This window comes from Rhamphochromis longiceps, linkage group LG23, assembly GCF_057381845.1.
Source record: "Rhamphochromis longiceps isolate RC_006_pf linkage group LG23, R_longiceps_female_GT1.1, whole genome shotgun sequence".
Classification (NCBI taxonomy): Eukaryota; Metazoa; Chordata; class Actinopteri; order Cichliformes; family Cichlidae; genus Rhamphochromis; species Rhamphochromis longiceps.
In genome coordinates, this window is record NC_140578.1 from 21,300,791 (window position 1) to 21,317,150 (window position 16,360).

A 16,360-nucleotide genomic window follows, 5' to 3' on the forward strand; every position below is an offset into this window, starting at 1 on the left:
CTTCCCAACAGTTTCACTGACATCTACACGGGATGGCCAGGAAGCGTTCACGATGTCTTCTCCGGCGCTGATAATTGGCGTCTGTCTTGTGTCAGTGACATAAAAGACGGATTTAATGCGACATGACCGTTCAAACAGCAGTCGCTTTCTAAAACATCAGATATATATCGGATTCAGTACCACATACGAAAGTGACCCAGGACGGATTTGACAATATCGGATTTGTGCTGTTCACACTGTCATGCCATGAACGCATATGGGTCGCATAGGGTCAAAAAAGTTTCGCTTTCGCCTGCAGTGTGAACGTAGCCTAAGCGTCATGCAATAAATAGCTAGATGCTTTTATTTTGGAAAAAGTGAAACTAAAGCATCATGTAAAATTCCTGTGACTAACAGGAAGCTTTTATTTTGAACTACAGCATTATCTGGTATCATTCACGTCTGCATGGTGCTTCAGTGCGGCTGACTGTTGCAATAAAATGCTGCAAAACAATATTTTGTTTTATTTCAAACAGGTTAATTTACTTCTGGCTGTCCTTTATAACAGAGCGAAAGCTTTTCTTCATGTTCAGTGCCAAAATCAGTGCAGTGACAGTCATTAAACGTCAGTAAAGTGATGTGTAACATGTTTTCTTTGTGTGTGCAGGCAGCCCAGGTGGTGTTGATCGCCCTCTTTGAGCTGAACACTCCAGAGTTCACCATGCTGCTGGGTGCTCTGCCCAAAACCTTCCAGGACGGGACAACAAAGCTGCTGCACAACCACCTGAGGAACGCCAGTGCCAACAGCAGCATCAGCATGGTAACACACACACACACACACACACACACACACACACAGGCTCAAATATGGAGATGTTTGCATTCAGATTCATTTAAACAACATTCTTTCAGGATGTTTTTTTAAAGATTTTATTTCCAGGAGGTCTTATTCCTTTATTTATTGATCTATACCAGAATATATTGATAGATCATCGTAGCCTGACCTTGATAACTAATATCGTAACACACTTTAAGACTTTAACTCAAACAATAAATATGTCACATGGCTGTAGATGTTTGTAATTGACTTTAAGATTATTGATTAGACAAAATAATCATTTTAAAGAAGAGTTTTAGGCTTTTTTGTTGTTTGTGTTGTATAGATGCACAAACACACTTGTTTTGATAAATATAGTAGTTTCTGTATGTGTGCTGTTCCTCTTATCCTTACATCATCACAGCTGTGGCTTTCCAAATGTTCTCACATTAAATCCAGACACTTTTGTTTCATGGATCCGCAGGCGTCTCCCAGTAACTCGGCAGGTCGGACGCCCCTGCGACAGCCCAGCAGCCGCAGCAGCCCGCTGACCTCCCCCACAAACTGCTCCCACGGCGGCCTTTCCCCCAGGTACAGAAACGGCCCCGCCATCGCCACACCTAAAATTCAAACCACGTTTCCTGTGTATAATTTTATCCACACAGATAAAATTCTGGCTTCAGCAGTTCATCCTTCATTTCTGCCATCGTCCAGACTTTTCTTTTGAAGCTCAGGTTATAACGCAGCGGGCGTATTTCCCCGTGTCTTCTCTTTGTTCGCTCGTTAACAGAGGAGTGTAAAGCTGCACTGAGGGGTCGCCACAGAGTTTAGATGTTGACCACTCCACTGTGGAGCCATTGAAGAGCTCAAAATCAGAGCCAAAGCTCAAAGTCTAAACTTGCGGTTTGATGCTTTGTTTTAAAAGAACGTCAGAATTTTAGGCTCATGTTCGGCTCCGTGCGTCTCTTCCTGAAGCTTCGTGTGATTTTAGACGTTTTCTCCTCTCAGCCAATCAGCAGGTTTCCTCACAGCTGTCATACTAATGATCCCTCCGCCTGTACTAACTCTGACTGAGAGCACTGCTTCTCCTTATCTTCCACTCTTTTCACATCTCTTCTTCTCTCCGGGCTCCTCCTCCACCTCTTCCTCCCCGGCTGGTCGCAGTCGGCTGTGGGGTTGGAGCGCAGACGGCCTCTCCAAGTTCCCTCCTCCACCCTTCCCCTCCCCTCTTCCTCCACCCACTGCCCACTCTTCCCTCAAGGCCCTGCGGCGAGCTTACTCACCCAGGTAACCCTTCTTCCTCCCCCTCCTCCTCCTCCCTCCTCTGTACGGGGTTTCACAGTTTAACAGTTGGATCTGTCTCTGTAGTGATGAATGGATTTCTAAGCTTATTTTTAAAGATATTTTGGAGTTCTCTGTGAAACCTCGAGCTTCCATCAGTCTGTCGTCACCTCTGCTGCCTCGGTGCCTCCATCAGCTTCGTGTGTCTGTTTTTCTTTTTGTCGTCATGGTGACTGAAAGGTGGCTTTCCTTCTGTCTCTCATCTGTCCGCGTGCGCTCGTCAACATGCACGGCTCTGCACTTCCTGTTTCCTGGTCATGGACAAACCATCCCTTGGTACAAGATTTGACTAATTTGTTTGGCACGCAGATGCTTTTGTGTTTGATCCATGTCAAGGAAAATGCCCTCAGTCGTCATTCACAATCTTCAAGATGAAAATGGAGCTGCTTCATGTCGCTGACATTAAAGGGATCATAGGTGCTGTTAAGAAGAAGAGCCTCTGTACTTCCACCCGTCTCTTAGAGGGACAGTCCACCTCAAAGACAGAGGCACACGTTCTTCCTCTGACCTGTGGTGCTCTTTATTCATCTCCACTGTTTTGATGCTTTGGATATATTGATGATTAAATGTCCTTCTAGAAGCAGTTATGTGGGCAGTGATCCTCTGATTTAATCGACTGTTCCCACACGTCTCCTGCGCTGATCGAGGTTCTCATTCCTTGTAAACAGACACAAGCCCTCAGTAACTTTCCAGTCATCTTTTTCGGCCTCTCTGGCATTCACACCTGCCAGACAGCGTTAACATTAACGCTCCACTTCAAAGTTCAAAGTTTTACTAGCAGCAGCTAACTGCAGCAGGAGACAGAGACAAGTTTCACATGTCCTTTATATCGACTCGTATCGGACTACTTTCACACAAGTTTTATACCCTCCTCCAGAGTTAATAGATGTGGACACATATCGACAGCTGAGGCTGACTGACAGCCTACACTCACTACAGATGATCAGCAGACAGAGCTGTTTGTCCTACAGTGGCCACTGTAGCTAGAATTACGCACTGAACATGTCAGGGGTAAGAAAACAGAACTCAGTTTCTGCAGCCTACTGACATCTAGTGGTGAGTTTTTACAAACTGTAACTTTAAAGTTTTTCTTAAGAAATTTATTACAAGACAAACAAAAAGTAACACAGCACAGTCTGATCTAAACACCAGTTTTCTTCAAACCTCGAGTGGATTAACTGACCACCAAAGTAAAATGGGGACAACTATTAGTTTGTAGGGAAAGAAAAATATTTATAGCATTAAATTCCAATTGCATACAAGAAAATCCTGCTTTGAAGATCCTGGATAAACATGATGTAATGGATGAAAGTACCTCTGTGTTTGGGGATATAAAAAACCAAAAAGCCCAAAGAGGTCTGGAGTCATTACTGCTGAGTTTTCCAAATGTGTTTTTGGTGCTTGGAGCAGCTCAGGGCGATTTAGTGCTGGGGCCGACGCCTCTACAGCTCCAGGTAAATATGGATAACACGCTCTACAGGCCAGAGGAAAAACATGTGAATCTGATTTTGCAATGAACTCTCCCTTTAAGTGACGATCCCCTGACGATGTTGCCTACATCCTGTCTAAAATGCCCATTGGACTTGTCTCGTGCTGCAGCATGCTGGAGTACGACAGCGAGAACCTGAACTCCGAGGAGATCTACAGCTCGCTGCGCGGTGTCACCGAGGCCATCCAGAACTTCAGCTTCCGCAGCCAGGAGGACCTGGTGGAACCGCTGAGGCGGGACGGCAAGAAGGATGGCGTTATGGTGAGGAGTTACAGGGAGGAACCAGAGGGCAGATAACTGAAATAACTGTTAAACATATTCAAATACAGATTATTTTTTTTGGGTTGTTTTTTTTTTTTTGGTCAAAAAGAAAAAAAAAAAAGATTATTTTATTTTGGAGTAAAGACTCCAGAATAACTCATCTGCTCCGCTGTCACTGAATCTTAGACTGGAGGCGGGGCTTCCTCGGACTCCGAACCTCGTCCCAGCGGTGATGCAGTGGAGGGCGGGCGCACTGCCCTGGACAACAAGACCTCTCTGCTGAACACGCCGTCTCCTCGATCCTTCGCCGGCCCGCGCTTCAGAGAGTACAACCCATACAACTACACGGACGGCATCAGTACGATGGATAAAGCTGCGCTGAAGGAGGCGCTGTACGAGGACGCTGTGGAGCAGCTGCGAGAAGGTGGGACCTTAGGACAAAAGCTGTGCAGGAGTGTGTGTCCTGCTGCGTCGGTAAAGATTCAGTTTTTCTGTCTTTCCCGTCCCACTCTGCAGGCCGCCGGCAGGAAAGTGTGGAAAACAAGATCCTGAACCCCAAAGGTTTCCCAGGTAAACTCACCAGAAAACCTCAGAGGTGAACAAATTATTTATTTGATCTTTGTTCTCACTTTTTTTTAAAAACTACCTATTTCCCCTCCACCTACAGCTGGGGCTGCTGAGCAGCTGGAGCTGGTCGGAGAGCTGCTGAAGGAGCTCTCCCAGGGCCAGGCAGGGGAGCGGGGCCCTGAGGAGCGCCGGGGGACCCTGCTGGAGATGCTGAAGGTGGCCCGGGAGGACAGCTTGGTGGTGTGGGAAGAGCACTTTAAGACCATGCTGCTGCTCCTGCTCGAAACGCTGGGAGACAAAGACGTGAGGACGCGAGGCTTCCGTTGTTTTTGATTTTTTTCCCCACTGCTGTAAATGTCCTGTGAGTGACTTGTTTCCTCTCGCTGTCCCAGCACACAATCCGGGCACTCGCCCTGCGAGTCCTAAAGGAGATTCTGAGGAACCAGCCCGCCCGCTTCAAGAACTACGCTGAGCTCACCATCATGAAGATGCTGGAGGCCCACAAAGACTCGCACAAGGAGGTGAGGATGAAAAAGAAACCAGAGGCCACTCCTCCGGTCTTCCTGTGATTCTGACCCTCATGGCGCTCCTTTCTTCTTTTGAAGGTGGTGCGGGCGGCCGAGGAGGCGGCCTCCACGCTGGCGGGCTCCATCCACCCCGAGCAGTGCATCAAGGTGCTCTGCCCCATCGTGCAGACGGCCGACTACCCCATCAACCTGGCCGCCATCAAGATGCAGACGAGGGCCATCGAACGCATCACCAGAGAGCCGCTGCACCAGCTGCTGCCCGACATCATCCCCGGACTCCTGCAGGTTTTTCATTCTTTAAATTTGTAGATGCTTTAACTGCTCATGAACACGCAAGATTAGCTCATGTTACGGACTTGTATCCACCATTTGGGCTCCAGTATGCAGGATGTGTGAACTGAAATGTATTTAATGTTTGAGTAAATGAAAACACTTAAAAATGGTTAAACTGTGTTATTACAAACACAAGAATACAATATGGTTAAAATCCAGAGACTTGTACAGGTAAGATAACCATGCAGCACACGAATAGACCGAGACTGCCTTTAGACAGTTTTTTATACTGAAATAAAACTAGTGTCAGTAGCACTCGTGTGTTTCATGTTGTACCTGAAAAGACTGAATTTAGACACATATTGAAATATCTTTTTAATTTCCTCTGCCGTATGATCAGCTTTATCCCAGAAATTATTCACACAGTCATCGGTGAGATAAACTCTTCTTTGTTTCAATTGTGTTGATATCAGTCTCTCCTTCTGCTGTTTCAGGGCTACGACAACACTGAGAGCAGCGTGAGGAAGGCCAGCGTCTTCTGCCTGGTGGCCATCTACTCTGTGATCGGAGAGGAGCTGAAGCCTTACCTGGCTCAGCTGACCGGCAGCAAGGTATTTCAGACTACACAGCTGAAACGGCATCCTACACGTAGAGACGATTCACCGCAGAAATATTAAGTCTTTAAAAGTACAGTGAAAGGGCGTTTGCAATCGTGCAGTTTGCCTGTTTTTCCCCTCTTTTAAATTCACTATTTTTGTGAGTAAATCTTTTTCTTGTAAGTTTGACAAAAGCTTTTAATTTTTAAATTTTTTCTTAATAATATTCAATTTTTGACAGATATTTGCTCTTTTTTCATAATTTTGACAATTTTTTTTAGTAAATCTTTCTCATAAATTTATCTGTTTAACAGTATTTTTCTTGCATTTTTATATATTTTTTTCATAAATTTCCCAGTGTTTTTTTTCTTAATTGTGAACTAACCTAAACTGTGTTTACCTGTTTGAATGTTGTCATATAAATCAAGTTTTGTTACAATAACTTAACTTTAGTATAGTGTTTAAAGAGCAGTGAGCTTTAGATTATCTGCAGAGCTCTTGGAGTCCTCTGACCGCGCCGCTGTTTCCCTCCTGCAGATGAAGCTGCTGAACCTGTACATCAAGCGGGCGCAGACCTCCACCAGCAACAGCAGCAGCTCCTCCGACATCTCCTCCTACTAACTCCTGCAGCTTCCATCCTCGCAGACACGCTTATAAACGGTTTCATTCCATCAGCCGGTGATCGACCTGAGGGGCGACGTCACCACCAGTGGGATCATCATCAGTTTCTTTGTAGGACCAGGTGCCTGGCACCTCATCTTCTTGACCAGCTTCTGTTTCCCAAACCATCTTCCATCTCATTCCTTCAGCTGCTGATGGAGCTGAAGTCCCTGAGGAGCTCATGCTGTCACGGCTCCAGTTTCATGTCCATCATCCATAAAGTTCAGCTCGTTTTTTGGAGGTAGGGTGACCCTGGCTTTTGAGACGTTTCATGAAGATCCACCACTAGATGCATTAGCCTTAAGACTTCATCTTCCATCTTCCAGTATGGAAATGATCAATTTTTAGAGGCCGTGTGCCTGAAACCAAGATCTCCTCTTCCTCATCTCATCATCGTCGTCTTTAATCTCCTGGATGTGAGGTGCAGTTTGAAGCCGAGGAGATCGTGGAACCATGAAGGACCTGAAGAGGAGAGTTTTTGCAGTGTAGCTTCCTCCTTCTGTCAGTATTTTTATTCCTTTTTAGTACCTTTAATCCACTTCCTGGACACTGTTTTGCTTTGACACATCAAACCTTTTATTGAATGTAAAGAGCTTTGAGTGAGCGCGAGTCTCCTTCGTGAACTACTGCCTCATCGATGGGACGTTTTCCAGTTTTTAACATTTGAATGAGTTGTTACAGAAAGTGGCACTACGGTCTTTAAAAGGCTGAATCCCAGAGATAATCGAAAGATCAACACAAGCTTTATTTTGAAAATGGGCTCATGCCTCTGTGAGTGCGATGGGAGAATCGACGGGGTTGCACTCAGTCCTGGAATAATCTATTTCAAAAGATGTGAAGCTCGTCTCAGTTTACAGTGATTGATCATTTGGCTGGCCAATGATTTTAAGCACTACAAATCAGCAAAGTTTTATTGTTCTGGGCCCGAGAACCAGCAGAAAACAGCAGTGTTTATATTTTAAAGTCATTTTTTAAGGTGTGAAAAAGAAGGAACAAATTATTTCTGTTTTTGTGGCACTCATCAGTTAGATTTCCATTTAATAGTCAAGGCTAAATATTTCACCTCACAGATCACAGTTTTCTACCTGAATTGGAAAAAAAATGTCAAATGGAAACGGCCGTGTTTTTAGATGAAGAACTAGACTTGTGAGTGAGAGTTATTTTGAAATCACAGGTTTGCTTTAGTTAGCTGTCTAAATGAGCTGTTGGAGATGAGGTGGAGGTTTGAAAGAGACAGACCACTCTGCACAGATTTAATATTCAGTGTTGGAAATTAGATTTGTCCTACATGCGCGTGAACAGCACTTTCTTGTATACGTGACTTTCACAATAAAAGCTTTAGCAGCAGCAGGGTAAATTTCAGCTGATTAAACAGCTTACAGAAGCATGTTGAAGAGCTGATTGTAGGATTTAAGTAATCTTAACTTTAGTTTAGGAAGTTTTGAAATTTAATGCTGCCTTTTATTTATATAAATGTTGTTTTTAAGAAGGTTTTAATATATTGCAGTGTTTGAGAAACAAGCTGTTAAAATACTGCGTTGGACTTCATTTCTAATTGTTAGAAAAAGTTTGAAAAATAGTGTAATTAGTCTTTAAATCATCATTAAATTATCAATATTTATGTTTAAATATGTGTTCCAGTTATCAACATAAAATGTGACTTCATTTAAGCTTTCATTACAGATCTCTACATATGACGCAAAGATAACTCGGCAGCAGAAAATACTGACCTAAACACGTGTAGATTTCTCTGTAGCATTTCTGCTGATGTGAACATAGCAGGCAGATTTATTGAAAGACAAAGATTTCTTTTAAGTTGTGATAGGAAGGAAATTTTGCACACAACTGTAGAACATGGATGGATGGATGGATGGTCTGCCCAGTACTTTTTTGGGTTGATCCTAAATTTAAGGAGAGCTTTTCTTCTTTTCCCCTATTTCCGGTCAGAACTTTAAATGCATACTTTCATAAAAGTAGATATAAGAACCAGGACACTTAAAGCAATACTTTCCAATTACACACAAACATTTAAATATTATCACTAATTTCAAGTATAGCACTAATCCATCTTCTTATTTAAAAAAAAAAAAAAAGAAGTATTTATTTATTAAAAAATGTAAAAAATGACTGTCAGCTTGACAGACTGAGGACCACAATAAGAAAAATTCCAAAGAAAACATATTTTTGGTGATTGCTTTGGTCGTTCACTCATTTGGACTGTAAATATCCTCACCATCATCTAATTTATGTTAGACAACGTAAAGACTGAACTCACTTTGTAAATGTTAATAAAAAAAATGCACATTTTGTGACCAAAAGGAGACAATAATTAAATACAGATTTATGATTTTTTTTTTTTTTTCAGGCCAAAGGTAGAAAGCTTCTCATCGTCCTACGTAAATATGAGACTGATATAACGAACAAAAAAGATTAAATTGTCTTTTATTGAGTTTTAAATGGAAAATCAAGCTGATGAGTGTCACATAAGTTTAATTTTTTTTTCAGCTATGGTGGGTTTTTAGTGGCTGTCAAAAACTAAAAGGTCAATCAGCTCCTAATTAAAACCACTGTAATGACAGCAGTGTTGCTCTCTCCTGTGAATTGAACGGCCCAGCTTGGGTTAAACTGGGAGTTGATTAGTTTTGATGACTGCTGTCAAGTTTAGACTACTGTGATTAGGGGACTTTCATTCCAAAATACTGTAATATATATATTAAAGCTCAAGCTGAAGGTCAAAATAAAGGCCTAAATATCTCAGAAATAGTATTAGCGGCCGTGCTCTCTGCATCAGCGGCTCCCAAATCGAATGTAAGTCACTTTTTTGACCTTTAAAATGTGAATGACAAACCTGTGGGAAAGATTGACGATCTGAATCATTAGATGCTACTACATGAGCGCGACAATGCTGAACTGCTGAATGGTGAAGTGCCAGTGGTAAAAAAAGAAACAGAGTGGACATTAGCAATAAACTTCAAGAAATCCAGCTGGGATTTCCTTGTGGAAACACTGTAGATTCCCATTTAGGTCCTCCTTTGAGACGCTCCGCCGGTCAGTGTAAAAAAGTGTCATTTTCAAATAAGCGCACCTATAATTAAACCTTCTGCTGCTTATTATAATACTAACAAACGCGCCTAACCACTCTGGTGTATGTACTTTATCTCAGCAGGAAGTGTAGGTGAAGCGATGACGATGGAAAAACGACTGAAATTTTTAATAGTGATTGATCGACTGACTGATTGCACTTTCCTGGTGCTGAACTCCGCCCATCACGCACACTAAGTGAGTCCAAACAAACGCTCCAGAGGGGGCAGAAGATGAGAAATAATCCAACATTTCCAGCAAAGTGATTTGTTTTCTTGCTGAGAGTCAGATGAGATTACAGAGATTCCATTCTGTAAATTTGGACCCTTTTCCCTTGTGTAGAAATGGCTTGCGTGGGGATCCGAACATTACAGATCATCCATCATTACAAGCTAAATTTTAGATATTTACAAGAATGTCAGAACTTTATCTGATTTTTCTAAGCATTTAGCTTAATTTAACTACATTTTCACTAACTAACATACAATAGTAGACAGTGCTAAGGAACATCCAAGTAAAATCCTAGAATTTGACTCTGTAAAACGAAAACTTCTTGAACAGCTAATCACAGCAACACAATGCATATCATGTGTCAGATAACTGCATTAAAATGCTCCAAAAGGGACTGAGCACAAACTGCCACTACATGCTGATGATGTGATTCTATTTATTATCCAAATATATTAATCACCTCAAGCCAGAGGTCCAGTTTAGGAACTCCAATAGGCTGAGGTGAAGTCTACCAGACAGCTAAAACCTATAGCTGCCTGTGACACACCATCTGGCCATCAAGCAGATAGGCCACGCCTTAATACATGTGAAACAGGTGATCCCAGTGTAGCATGGTCTCTACTTTAAACTAGTGGAATTTCTCAGTGAAATCAAGCTTTGTCTGTCAGTCTGGTTTTTATGAAATTACAATACCTACAAAACTTTGCAGCTCTTGCTCTGACCAAAACTGTTTTTGTAGCAGCTGTGAAGATGTTTACTTCAGCTATAAATTTGGACATTTTACCACAGTAGTCTATGGGGACACTGCCTCTAGCACACATTAGAGGATTTTCAGTTTCAGCATTAGTTTTACTTCCAACCTCTGGGGCTGAAAAGTGAAGCCAATATGGAATCTGTGTTTACATCTTCAGAGGTAGTGTGTTGTCGGATGCATGTAGAAATAAAAATGCTTTCTGTTCTTCCAAAATGCTATACCCACCCTCTCGAGGGTCCCAGTGTTTATTTCTGCACATTCCTGCATATACGTCTGACTCTCAGTAAAAAGCAAACATTTCCCAGAATGTCTTTAAAAGTGAAGGATGTTTCCAGGCCTTACTGAATCTCTTCCGACACATTACTTGGACTGTTAAATGTACTGTACCAGTGGCCGTTGTCACTCTTCTCAGCTTTGAGAATCTGATCAGCGTTTCCCTCTGAACTGAATGTCGAAGTCCTCCATAGCGTGTCCAGTCCAGTGGTGCTGATCCGGTGTTAAACTTGCTGCAGTTTAGGCTACAGTTTTGGCAACTAAAACTCAGTTCCCTTTATTTCAATCTACAGTGTAACTTGAAACTGCGTCTGCATGAGTGTGTCACAGGAATCGTTAAATGTAGTCAACTTGAAATTAAGATTTGAGAACATTATTTTGATTTCCTGATTGAGTGCCTTTGAGGAAAGATTTCTTGCAATACACCTGGTTGTTCTGTCCAATACTAACCTGTACTAACACTATGATTCACTGCTTCTGAAGGCGAGAAGAAAACCTTTTAATGATGCTGTAAATACGCTTCAAGCTTTTTTTTTCCCCATTCAAACGACTTACAGTGCATGGCTCCAGTTTGGTTTTTTTAGTTGGTTAGTTTCCTTTCATGCTACACAGTATTTATATTCTGTTTTATTTCCCTGTGTATGACTGTATATATTTACATGTTTGGTTCTCTTTCACCTGTGATAGATTTCGCAGAACTTGAAATAAACTATCAGACTTCTTTTCTCTATTGTCTTTATTACAACATTTGTGTTTTTTATCCAGGTCCAGTTTTCTACGAATTCATTTGACGTCTAAACTCAATTTAATCTTGGTCACAGGTATCTAATGAAGAGCAAATTTCAACTAAATATTAATAGATTTAAAGGACAAGTGGAGGAAAATTCTTCCCATTTTATAAGCTTTTAAATTGTTTTTATTACCCGTCATTGTAAAAGGCTGATGAAATATTGTTGTCACCCTGCTCTGCAGGCAGACAGCATAAACACCAAAGTTTTTGAATGTTCACTCAAGAACAAGGTGATGTAGGATTATGAAATTGATGCCGTAGGTGCAGCTGCTAAAAATTTAACCAGATATTAATGGGCATGTATGTTCATATTTGAGGCTGTATGTAAACTTCTGACCATATGTGAATTAGAGAAAATCGAAAATAAATTGAAACTTCTTGGTTTTTGAAATTATTAAAGGTGTATGCTGTACAATCATTAAAAAAACAAAAACATACAGTTCAAGGAAATCATTAAAAGCATAAGATTACCATTGGATTCATGGCCATGATGAGTTGAAACTCCTTTCCACAGCTGAAGGTCCATAAATACCTGCAGGCACCATAGGCAGAGGTCGAAATTCAGTTGAAATCAGACTACATTTGAATCTTTACTGGTAAACACTGGGTCTCACCTGACTAGAAATTCAGAAGTGAACCTGAAAGCGAGAGATGCAGCATAAGAAATTCAGTTTCTGTTTAGAGGAATGAGAAACTGAGCTCATTGAACATTTTGCTACAAAGCACAGCAGGGCTTCTGTCCAGCACAGGTGATCATGATGATGCTGGTTGAAAAGACCAAATGTAAATTCTCCTCTTTCACAAATTAGGAATCAAACAAAGAATACAAAGACAAGCAAAGTCCACTTCTTTGACAAACATGAATTCTCTCATTTGAATAATTTACAGTTAATCTTGAGCTGTGATTGGCTTAAAAGTGATTAACTTTTTGTCTTTAGTTGTTCAACAATTTAGGAACTGATGCAGTGCATTGTAAATGTTGGATTGAGATTCTAATTCCCATTAAAATAAACTGACTTGAGCACTGCAAATGTTTCTGAGGAGGAATCCAACCAGCCAGCAAAGGTGCGGCATGAGTCAACACAAAACTCTAGATGGATGGCATTCCAACATTTACCAGATGAAATTGTGTCACAACAGAGTTTCACTTGAAAAGAATCAGTTTCTTTCCAAAGGAACATTAAACTGGGCTCACTGATCCTTTCATATCAGCACAACGGAGCTTCTCTCCAACACTGGTGAGTACAGATAATTATGACTGAACAGTTTGAAAGTCCAAATGTGGATCATCATCTAGAGACAAAGAAGCATGCAGCTAAATGTCTACTCTCAGGGTCAACTGGATCAACGGGTTTTCCTCAATAACGCAGCCGTCTTTACAAACACTGGTAAGTGCAACTCATCATAATTTACTGGTACAGCACAAATCTTCAGTTCACTTTGTTCATTCACATTGATTGTTAACGTTGTCATTTAGTCACAGATCCATATCTTGGCTATATTGTTATTTCGGGGCCACCAAACAGGTTGGAGTCAAATGCAGGACTCTAGAAAAAAGTTTAACAAAGTTCTGTTTAAAATTTAAGGTTCACAAAAGCTCAGGTAAAAGTTTTGCATAGTCAAGTCCAGGTTCCAAACACACAGACAATTCAACAGTTCCTTTTTGCACAGAATCTCTCAGAAACCAAAGTCTCCTTATCAATGATCTCCAGGTTATCTGCACAGAATGAACAGGTAGAAGAAGGTAGGAGAGGAAAAGAAGAGAAAGAGCAACAACACAGCAAGAGGACAGATGGACCATTTTTTTCTTCTTCAACTTCCATCATTCGGTACTTTGCTCTACCTTCACATTCTTCCTCTTCTTGGTGTCCAAAGTCACCACTGCTGCCAATCAACATTCTCCCCTAATGTCTCCCCTTTCATATTGAACCTTTTGCCTATGATGTAGTCTAACTGTGGACATATTCTTCTACTCCTTTGTTCCTCCTTCATCTCATATGTGTTCACAAATATTTCCATCCTTTTCACAAACTCCGCCACCATTTGTCCTTCCTTTTCTCTCTCATTAACATCATAAATATCCAGCATCTCCTCAACACCTCTATAATTCTATGCCGTTCACCTACATGTCCATTAAAGTTTGCTCCAATCAGCACTCTCTCCCCCACTGGAGACACCCTGTACCACTTAATCCACCTACTCCAGAATTCTTCTTTCTCTTCTGACTGTTGAGTATTTACACTGACAACATTCAACATCACCCTTTTGAACTCATGATACTGTCTAACACCCACAACTGGTGTTGTCATCAAACAGATCTAACAGTTTAAAAAAAACTGTGTAAAACTGAGTTTTTAGAGCAGTCTGAAGTGTAAACTTTGGGCTCACACGGATTACTCGATTACATTATTTAAAACTTTGGTCATGTTTAGCATGAACATCCACCACTGGAACAGGAGACATGTGACAGGAAAGTAGGAAAAGCAGAAGAAGTCCTCTTTAAATAGAATTAAAACTGAATTTTAAATAAAAACATTTTCTTTTCTTTCTCACTCAGAGTGCAGACATGTCTGCTGCCAGCTGTCTTCTATCTGAAGACATTTTCTGTGCTTCATCTGTCTGGATGTCTTCACTGATCCAGTCTCCACACCATGTGGACACAACTTCTGCAAAAACTGCATCAGTTAACACTGAGATATCAGTGAGAGGTGTCAGTGTCCTTTGTGTAAAAAGGTGTTTAGGATCAGACCTGAGCTGCACATCAACAGTTTCGTCTCTGAGATGGTTTCGGAGTTTAGATCTGAAGCGGGTGGGGCCAGGTTTCACAATGAGCTCACCCGAAACCCTGGCTGATTGTGACCCACACCAGTTTTCACACCTTGGCTCATGTGATTAGGTAGAGGATCATCAGGGGGTCCTTTGTCCCTCTTTGGGGGGAAACTCGCACTGGGTTTAAATCTGGGACTCTCCACCATTTGACCCTAAGAACTGAAGAAGCTCCTCGGATGAGAGGTGAAACGTCTTCAAGGAACTTAAAGAAGTCCAGACACTTTTTTTTTCCAAGCTCCTTAGACTCTTTGTGTCAGTGTTGTGTCATACCCTCAGAATTCCCTGTGTGTTCCAGTTTGTGTTTTCACGGTTTGGTTTCTGTTTTTGTTTTGTGCCTGCAATAAAGCTGAGATTTTCAGTTACAATTCTGTCTCAGAGTCCTGCATTTGGATCCTCATCTCCGCCTGCACATAGAGCCCTGACAGAACGACACGACCAGCATGGATCCAGTGGACTCACTTTTCGCCTCAGAGGGTGAGTATCTCATGCAGCTGTGGGATTACTACGGGAGGATAATCCACGCTGCGGACCCCTACAAGAGGCAGCTGGAGGTCGATTTTTCTTTTCTTTTTTTTTTTTAAATCATTTTTTGTCGTCCACTATCCCCACTGTCGGTTTCCTGGATATTAGCGGACTAAAACAAATAATAACAGATCTGAGAGTGAGGCTCAGCTTTGAACTGTTTGGCATGGGCGGGTCGGGGAAGGAAGCTTCAGCTGTCCTCCTAGAAGCCCTCACCACTTGGTGTTCTCAGCGCCAGCAGCATTTTTCGCCAATGTTTATTGCCAAATCGCTCTATCCACCCTTAAGGAAGAAACGGTACCTTCGCCATCATCCCCCTACGACACTTCCACTTTCTCCTGCTGTACTGGTCGAGACAGTTGTTATCAGACCAGCAGCACAGGACACCGCAGTAAGTAAAATAGACTCTACCATAAGAACGAATTCTCTCACTAAGACCAGGGACGTTCAGAGGAGCTCTTTTATACTGACTGGCAATTTTAAGACTGTTTTTGCTGCCAAGCTGCCTCTCACTGAGAAGAAATCATCACCTTTTTTTTTTTTTTTTTTTTTTTTTTGCCTGTCCCGTTTGGCTCTTTTGCCATCAGAATTGTTGTCTAAAGGCAAAGAAAGATGCCCAACGGATTTACTTTACCAAATTGACCATCCCAGCCTTGCCGTAATGGTCCATTTGATTCACCTTTTATTGTTTATTTTATTTTCACTTACTGAATACGGGACAGACTTGACTGGGGGAAAGAAGGGGAGAAAGAAAGAGGGAAAGAGAAACAGCTGAGAAGAGGGACGGGGGAGAAGGGCAAAAGACAAAAACCAACAGAACGGGCAGAGAAAAAAAATGCATATATCAATCACCTGGATCACCTGCTGAGAAAGAAAAAAGAAAGCAAGCAGAAGAGAACAAGAGTAATAGAATAAACAACATCACAATGATATATGGGAATATGACAGTAAATACTAAATATTAAACATTATTGTGCAGCACATAAGATCAACAGAACACAGTGTGCTTTGAGGTAGGAGCCAAAAAGGGTGTAGTTTGTGGGTGTGATCACCCGTGTGTACACCTGTGAGCATGGACGCGCTTGTTTTTTGTTTTTTAAAAGGTTCCTTCATGTAATGATCTGCTAGAAGGTGTGGGGGGGCCACAGCCCCGTCCTCCAGGGCATGAAGCAGGTGTGGAGGAGATCAAAACTCCAGACATCCAGAGGCCCCCAGAACACAAGAGACCAAGGAAGACCAACAGAGGGGCAGCCGCGCCACTGTCCCAGAAAGAGCTGAGGGGCGTCCCAGATGAGGGCTCACTCAGCAGCCGCGGAGCAGAAGCCAGGGGGAGTTGCAGTGACGCGCCCGTGAGCTCCGCCGGCAGCCAG

At 42.1% G+C, this 16,360-nt stretch overlaps 1 protein-coding gene across 15 annotated transcripts in view; it reads left to right on the plus strand.

Moving 5' to 3' along the window:
* Positions 1-11,622, plus strand: part of LOC146641855 (CLIP-associating protein 1-A-like) — a 55,565-nt gene extending 43,943 nt beyond the window's left edge. For 4 of the 15 annotated variants that reach the window (XM_085399407.1, XM_085399405.1, XM_085399419.1 and 1 more), the window contains 10 exons: positions 647-799; positions 1,281-1,387; positions 3,737-3,887; positions 4,074-4,311; positions 4,404-4,457; positions 4,555-4,757; positions 4,847-4,975; positions 5,060-5,266; positions 5,749-5,865; positions 6,388-11,609. In XM_085399407.1, the coding sequence (XP_085255533.1) occupies positions 647-799; positions 1,281-1,387; positions 3,737-3,887; positions 4,074-4,311; positions 4,404-4,457; positions 4,555-4,757; positions 4,847-4,975; positions 5,060-5,266; positions 5,749-5,865; positions 6,388-6,471 (1,443 nt within the window). In that variant the 3' untranslated portion in view covers positions 6,472-11,609. Of the gene's footprint in view, positions 1-646; positions 800-1,280; positions 1,388-1,960; positions 2,084-3,736; positions 3,888-4,073; positions 4,312-4,403; positions 4,458-4,554; positions 4,758-4,846; positions 4,976-5,059; positions 5,267-5,748; positions 5,866-6,387 lie in introns of all 15 variants that reach the window. The other 11 variants (XM_085399408.1, XM_085399409.1, XM_085399413.1 and 8 more) reach the window with 6 other exon arrangements.
* Positions 11,623-16,360: the final 4,738 nt, after the last annotated feature.